Genomic DNA, 8,443 nt, shown 5'->3' with positions numbered 1-8,443 from the left:
GAGTGGACTATTTGTTATTGATTTTTTGACTGTGATTGAAAAAGAAGTGTGTTATTGTAAGATGCAGCATAAAGAATGAATATATTCATACTTGTTTAAACAAAATGTGCTTGTGTGGGCGTTTCTTTCTATGCCTTGGTGAGTGTCCAGTCAAACATTCTAACCTGGTGGTTCCATGCGCATAACTCAATGTATGAATTTGTGTGTAATAATGTAATGGAAGAATGTTTTCTTCGTAAAGCCCTTTTAGGTGACACACTGTGATTCAAGTTCATGTTTATGAAGGGAGTCACTAACCCTAACCCTAGTTTCTCTTTTAGGCAGAAATTCTCACATGTCCACAACGCTCGATGGTGTTTTAAGCCCCCAACGTCTCCTTCCAGGCAGCGCTGCAACCGTTGACTTGAAGGCGCCTAACCTTAACCTTAACCCTAACCATAACCATAACCATAACCATAACCATAACCATAACCATTGCCTAATCCTAGTGCCTTCCAGGCAGCACTGCCTGGAAGGAGACGTTGGGGGTTTAAAACACCGATAAACGTCCACAACAGTTTGGGGGTATAGTATGTTTGAATCAAACTAACTGTGTTTAAAAAGAAATTGTATTAAGATTCATTACTGGTTGTGAACCACTCACCCATCATTGCCCTCTGTACTCTCTGCTCAATTGGTCATCATTATCCATACGTAGACTTTTGCGCTGGTATAACTTCATCTACAAATCCATCCTTGGATTGCTGCTCACATATTTATCCAGTTACATGTCAAGCAAGCACTGCAGTCACAGCCTATGCTCCCAGGCCTTTATTACCTTCAACGTCCCATCAGTTTGTGCAAAGCTTGGCAAAAAGGCTTTCTCTTTTTCTGCCCACTCAACCTGGAATGCACTGCAGCAGGACCTATAATTGTCCAGCTTGATCCCGCTAAAACTCATTTTAAAGGCACTGGAAAAAACATCTTTGGAATTTTGTTCTTGTTTTTAGTACTTTAGTGTTTTAAGTCTACTTGGGACTTTCGTTCAAATATTGTATTTTCTATTTGGTAAATCTTGTTAATACTGTTGTAATGTGTTTGTCTGTCTGTAACTGATGTTGTGTAATGTCCCAAACAATGAGACCCTGTGTCTTAATGAGATAACCTGTATAAATAAAAGTTTAAAAAATCTAAAAAATCTTATATCTACATGTGATGCTCAACAATGCTAATAATCATTATTATTTAATTACCATCAGAGATGGTGTTGTCTTCTTATTACATGAAGTCAGCATATTGCAAAAGCGGGTGTCATTTATGTAATTGGAGCATTGTACCTTTCACTGTGCTTGAACTGTCTGTGAATAGGAATGAAGTTTACACTGCTGGTTTTCATCTCCACGCTTCCTGTTCTCCGTTTTTTTCAGTACAATAGTTGCACAGTTGAGAAAGCTGGACAACTGCCTGGAGGACTTACACAGTGCGTGCATGCGTGCGTGCGTGCGTGCGTGTGTGCTTTTATTGCTTTGGGTGTTTGAATGGACACTCACCAAGACATAGAAAGAAACGCCCACACAAGCACATTTAGTTTAAACAAGTATGAATATATTCATTCTTTATGCTGCATCTTACAATAACACACTTCTTTTTCAATCGCAGTAAAAAAATCAATAACAAATAGTCCACTCACGTATAGAATTATTACTTTCTTTCTACAATACGAAACAGAGAAGATGCACATTGACAGACTAAACAGGGAAACAAATGGTATAACTGGCACTTTGTTCGACTGACAGTGAACCCCACTGTCATGGCCACTGAAGAGCACCCGGGCTCAATTTGACCGGCCTCCACGAGACTCAATAAGAGACTAAACAGAGAGATCACACCGAATATTTCCCATAATCATTCTTAATCAAGAACTCCATTGACAGAAAATCTCAAAGAGGCAGTCGTTTTTCCTGTAACTCTGTAAACAGATTGTGTGAGATTCTTTCCATTGAAGCAAGGCTGACTGGCTTTGTGTGTGTGTGTGTGTGTGTGTGTGTGTGTGTGTGTGTGTGTGTGTGTGTGTGTGTGTGTGTGTGTGTGCGTGCGTGTGTGCTTGCGTACATGTGTACATGTGTGTGTGGGTGCCTCTCTCTAAGAAAACCTCCCACTCTTTCACTCCTACTACATCTTGGTCTTGCCCTCGTCTCCTCTATTGGAGCTGGGGCCCCTCTACTTATATCCTATCTTTGGCTTTGAGAGATGGTGGATGCTATAGGAAAACGGTGTGCAAATAAAAGTAAGGGGAAAAAAGCACACATAGAGTATCTTGATAAAGGTTGGCTGCTGAATGAGAGAGTGCATCTCTATATTTGGTAACTTCCTCCTTCTCCCTTTTTTTCGCACTACTTCTGCTGCTCGGTCAGAACATTTTAATCTCCTTATTTTTGCAGTCTCAGCATTAAAAGATTTCCTGTATTGTTTAACTGTTAAGCTCACTCTCCTCTATTGCTTCCCATTATCGCCATCAGTCTGTCTGCGTGTCAGTGTGTCAGTCCTAAGGTGTCATCTGCTCTCTGCCGCACTAACAGTCACCGCACTCTCCCATTGCTCTCTTAGTGTATTTACGAACCAGCCAATTTGCACCTTGTCTGTCTATCTGGCACCGCCCACCGAGGAGTCAGTGCAGTGACAAACCTACTGACGTATTTGCCTTTTGAAGAGGAGCCGCCAGCTTGTGGATCCATTCATCCTCATTTATCCAGACACTCACAGACAGATGTCCATCACAGCCAGAGCTATTCAGAGCGTCTCTAGCTGTGACATCAGATCCATGTGCTCGGCCCTTTCAGTCCCCTTTAGTCACGTTTTAGTTACACAGCGGCAATCTGCTACTTTTTTGTTGGATTTTTGTTTTTAGTTAGTTTTGTCACACATTTGTTATTTGCTTTTGCTTCCAAGACAAAATCCCTTTTTTTTTAAGTAAGTTCTGCAAATACTGCCCCAAAGAAAAACATGATTCAGGAAATATTCGGTGTAATTTTTTTATCAAGATCTTCTGCATCCAAGTCAACAATCATTTACACAGTATATCAATATGTCACAGAAAGACATCCAAAAACTGAAATATCTGGCTTCCTGACAGGAAGCATTCTCTCCTTGTGGTTGTCTCGAATGACACCACGTTTACAGAAAATGGTGTGATGGTGGTGTGAGCTGGATGGATGGAACAACTACTGATGAGTGGGTTTATTACTTTGCTCCTGCTGCTTCTGCCGCCAGCACTGTCCTTCACAGTGTCAAACTCACTGTCTCTTTTCTTATTGCTGCACAAACACTGTCCCCCTCCTCCCTCCCTTTTTCTCGCTTCCTCTTTCTAATCCTGTTTCGTTGGAAACAACCCTCCGTTCCTCGCCCTGTCATTTTCCTTGCCAATCTTCCTTCTCTGTCTATGTCCTTGCATTCCCCTCTCTCTCTCTCTCTCTCTCTCTCTCTCTCTCTCTCTCTCTCTCTCTCTCTCTCTCTCTCTTCCCTCCCAGCTTCACAGTATATTGTCTTCTCCTCGCTGTCTGGTGGTAAACTCTCAGCCTCACTGTGCTCGGTCCTGTCGAAGCACTAGCCTTCTCTCCCGGATGAAGATGAAAATGATTGAACTGGACCACAGAAATCAGATATCACAAAAATACATACCTATTTACATGACACTTTAAGTGACTTTAAGTCATTACTGTGCACTGATTCTAACAGTAATTGCAGTATTGGTAGCAGCCAGTTCATTGGATGCACTAATAAGCAATAGTAGTTATACTGTAACTAAGTTGAGGTGACAACATTGACAACATCATTCACAGCTGCTATCAAATTGCACTGATATTAATGATGGACTCAGCCCTCGTAGCCCTGATTGCAGGGAATCATAAACGTGACACCATACAGGTGAGACACAGAAAGCCATACCTGTAGAGTATTATAGATGTATATGAACTTAGCTGAAGAACTCTTATCAGCCCTGGAATGTGTTAAGCCCTGTAGGTGGTAGATTCAGAATCTAACCGTCCCCCTATCTCCCTCGCTGTGCCTTGAGAAATGGCTAACAGCAAAGCGGGCAAAGGGGGTGTAGAGTCTAACAGGTAACCTCGCAGCCTTTAAAACAGGCTGGAAGTGGGTAGGGGTGTGGGACTGAGAGTCAAATTCAGCCGAACAGCAGGTGGAGGTTGAGGAATAGGCTGAAAACAGAAAGGACTAGTAGTGAGAGGAAAGAGGGCGATGAGGACGAGGGAGAGGAGGAAGATGGAGGCAGGTCAAACTCAGGTGGACAGTCGAGCTCGAAGCATCGCAGGGTGACACCTGAGTCCTCGTTGCCATAGTTTGCCCAGTACTCTTCTGCGTCGAGTTTGGGCAGCGCCAGCTCTTCCTCCCCTAACTCGTACTTGACTACCGAGGTGGTTGTGGATGGGCCTTTGCCGTACAAACCAGCTTTGACAGTCTCAGAGGATTTCTCGAAAAGGCCTTTTGTGGATGACTGGGGCTTGTTCTTGTGGAACCACCAGCGGGTTTTGGTGCTGAAGGTGGTGGTGGTAGAGCCAGCGATGGAGCCAGGGTCGGGCAGGGGGCAGAGGGCGAAGTCCATCTCGCGGAGGAAGCGGAGGTCCTGGTTGCGTCGGTTGGAAGGGGAGGCACAGATCACCTCAGATGAAGAGACGCGGGCCTCGCGAAACCACTCCCACAGGGCGCGGGCCTCGCAGCCGCAGGACCAGGGGTTAGCGTTGAGGCGGAGGAACTCGATGCCCTGCGTGTCCCTCAGGGCCTGGCTGGGCATCTCGGCCAAGGAGTTGTTGAAGAGAAAGAGCATGGTCAGGCGGCCGAGATCGCGGAAGGCGCGGCGGTTCACCTGCCTGATGCGGTTGTCGTGGAGGAGAAGGCGGTCGAGGTTGACCAGGCCACGGAACACGTTCTCTGAGAGGGTGCGGATACGGTTGCCATGCAGGAATAGCTGGCTCAGGTTGATAAGGTCAGAAAAGATGTCGTCCTGCAGGAAGTGAAGATTATTCTCCTGAGGAAGAAAATAAAAGAGGAGAAGGGATTTAGCATTAAAAGAACAGACACACTGAGATTTGTAATATTTGTCATTTGGGTTGTTGTGATGCCGTGTATGTGTATTTGTGGGTGGCTGCATGTTTATGTGTCTGTGTCTGTGTGTCCGAGTTATCTGCATGCATTTGTATGTCTCTCCGGCGCCCCTACCTGCAGGTAGAGGAACTGGAGGCTGTAAAGCTTGTGGAAGATGTCATGGGGCAGGGCAGTGAGCCGGCAGCGGTGCATGTGGAGGCTCTGGAGCTTCTCTAGGCCGCGGAAGGCCCCCCCCTCCAGCCTGTGGAGGTTGGGGTTGTCCCCCAGGTCCAACTCCTCCAAGTCCCTCAGCTCACTGAAGGACCCTGCCTCAATCCACGTGATGTTGTTGGAGTACAACCACAGGACCTGAGGCAAGAAAATACATGCATTGAACGGTGTTTATTCTTCTCCGTGGATATTACTTCTCTTTAAATGTGAAAAATATAAACAACAATGCTGAAACAGAACTTTTCTGTGCCTCAAAAAATAAAACATAGCTGCACACTTCTCCTTCAAATCCTCCAAATTGTCCAGACTCTCAGAATCTTACCTGAGTCCCGAAGCCAAAAGAGCCAACTCTAAGCTCCATGATGCGGTTGTTCTGGAGGAATACACGCTGCGACTCATTGGGTACTCCGACCGGGACGGCGGTGAAGTTCTGCGCCTGGCAGCTCACAGTCATGGGCGTCGGGTAGCACACGCACAGGTGCGGACACGCCGACGCCGGACTAGGCTTGCCGAGGACCAGCCACACCACCAGCCAGAGGGAGAGACCGCCTGGAGGAGAGCAGGGAGAGAAGGAAGTGAGCGGGAGCTGTCCGTGGTGCTGATATCATCCGGTATTATACATCACAACAGCACACTGAGTCCAAACCGGTGCATTTTCATTACTTACTTATTGCATTGGTATTTTAGTTGGAATAACATTTAGACTATCTACACTTTGCAGCTTTGTGTTTCTACGATAAGTTAAGTTTACGCCTCAGCACTACACTTGCACCGACCATTACGCACAGCCTGATCACAAAAATGTCAAAACATAGCGGCTCTTTCTTAGCGTTAATTCATAGTTCTCCATATATTCCACTTCACATTCTGCAATCTGACTTATAAGTCATAAAAATAAGTCATTTTCTGACAGAACTTCCGAGTTTCCTTTCGAATTTGTATCCAATCATCCAATCATGTATCCATATTCAGATCCATGTTACATTTCATATAAAAAAAAGTAGGCTACCGCAAGCTGTCTTAGAATAAAAACTTAGAAATGGTTGAAAAATAAGTGAAAAGCAGCATTAGCTCTATGTTTGCATTGTCCATGTATGTAAACCAAAGAAGACAGAGACAAACTTACTTTTGCAGTTGCGCATGATGGAGCATCGTCGGCTCCGAGTAATCGAAGAGGTGTCCATCCTGAACCAAAGCCCAAAGCGAGTTAGCCTAAGAGGGCGAAGTAAAGCCTGCTATCTCCGCTGATGCCCTGGTTCCCGAGTCGGAGCGACTGAGAGTGTGCCGGTTGATGGCTACCAGTGTCCCATATATACTCAAGCATCCCGTTATTGCCTACGGCAGTGGGCACCCAGGAATCTCCTACGTCACCGATACGGGGTCATGAATGAGTGAGGGCGGCAAGAAACGGAAAGGGGAGGGGCCGACCGTAGGGGATTCTCTTGGAGAGTTTGTATGCGCGTAAAGACTGGTTGGAGACGTGCTCACACTCTGAGAGGAGGAGACTTTCTCGACGCACATAGAAAAAAAGAGGGAGGGAGGGCGAGAGAGTGAAAGTAGAAACAGTGAAGGGGGGGAGTACGGCACGGTGCCCGGTAATGATGACTGGGCTATGTGGAGGAGCGGAGAACGGGTAGGAGAAGAGCGCACAGCTCGTTTCCTGGCTGGCTCTCTCAGAGACCGTTATGGGCTGCTTCCGGTGCGCTGCAGCCAGACAGAAAGCTACAGATAAGGGCTTAGATGGTTCTGCCTTAGAAAAAGGAGGATGCCCCCGATTTATGATTCAAACGCAAGGGAGAACTCGGTGCCAGAAAAGAATCACACAAAACAACCATGACCGAGTAGTATTTGTTGTGGAGGCTAAATATGAAATGCTCCAGTCATTCTGTTTGTACAATTATAGCTCCTGAGATAAATGTTTTTAAGATGGAGATAAGTGGCTAAACAAGACAAGAGTGGTCAGATAGAAGTATTCTTTTTTTTTTTTGACGTTTGGATTTAAGGACGTTAGGAATATGTAAAAATGAATGGGACTTGTCAAATATATTTCCTTCCAGGCTTATTTCCCTGTTTTTTATTGCACACGTTGAAATATTATTAATTAGGTTTATAAATGGAGGAATTGGACTAGTAATTAAGCCAAAAAGCAGAAAGACAGCAAAACACAACAGATGCCTCAATTTGCACGCCACTTCAAGTCTGTTTTGCTGTGTGACTGTGCCTCAAGCTGTCATTGCTTGTGTCAAACCACTTGCTGTAAGACAGCAAGATAGCATCCATTGTGACCATGATACAGTGGGATTAATAAAGATGGATTGATTGAATGTTATTTAACGATGCAGTTTACTACTTTAATGGACTGAGTCCAATATAGAAGCCCTGTATACCTTTGCGACACTTTTAATTGTGTTGACACTAAAACATATTCATTTAATTTGAGGCTTGCTTTTTGGCATGGAGCTTGTATTCGGTATTTCTAAAGGTTTGTTACTCCATCAATTTAAGGTGTAGGGTGGACAAAATATGAGAAACACTTTAGTCCAATATAAGAACACTATAAAGCCTCAAATTGAGTCAATAAACCAACAACTGTTTGTTTTGTTTGCAGGGCTATTGTTTTTTTATTGCATTACGTCAAAGGTTTTTCTATCACTGTGCTTATTGTTATATCATCCAGTCAGTGGTGGAATGTAAGTACCTTGACTCAAGTACTGGAATTTCAATCTCATGCCACTTTCTACTCCACTTGAATTCAGAAGGAAATGTGTACTTTTTAATACAATTATTTGATAAGTTTAGTTACTTTACAAAATAAGAGTTTTTGCACAGACAACATATGAAAATGTACAAGTTCAGCTGAAACAATGCAGCTGATAGGAGGATTTGCTACTTTTTCTTTTAATTATTTTAATAATATTGATTGATAAAAAGAAATGATAAATTGAGTACTTTTGAGTACATTTTCCTAATTGTACGTACATACTTTGACTTAAGTAACATTTTCGATGCAGGACTTTTACTGTAACAGAGTATGTTTACAGTGCAGTATTAGTACTTCTAAATCTGAGTACTTCCATTCTTCCAATACATTCATGACCAGTAGTCAGCATTGCTCTACATCAGTGGTTTTGAAAGT

The 8,443-nt window shown here is 44.0% G+C and overlaps 1 protein-coding gene across 1 annotated transcript; it reads right to left on the bottom strand.

Moving 5' to 3' along the window:
- Nucleotides 1–3,005: 3,005 nt before the first annotated feature.
- Nucleotides 3,006–6,584, bottom strand: rtn4rl2a (reticulon 4 receptor-like 2 a). Its single transcript, XM_078270116.1, has 4 exons — nt 6,434–6,584; nt 5,630–5,856; nt 5,212–5,445; nt 3,006–5,020 (listed from the first exon to the last, which is right to left on the bottom strand). The coding sequence occupies exons 1-4, from the start codon at nt 6,489–6,491 to the stop codon at nt 4,160–4,162; spliced, it is 1,380 nt and encodes a 459-aa protein (XP_078126242.1). The 5' UTR covers nt 6,492–6,584; the 3' UTR covers nt 3,006–4,159.
- Between the last annotated feature and the right edge of the window lie 1,859 nt (nt 6,585–8,443).

Source organism: Sander vitreus, chromosome 2 (assembly GCF_031162955.1).
Source record: "Sander vitreus isolate 19-12246 chromosome 2, sanVit1, whole genome shotgun sequence".
Classification (NCBI taxonomy): Eukaryota; Metazoa; Chordata; class Actinopteri; order Perciformes; family Percidae; genus Sander; species Sander vitreus.
Note: the sequence above shows the minus strand (reverse complement) of the source record. Positions and strands in the feature narration are given on the sequence as shown.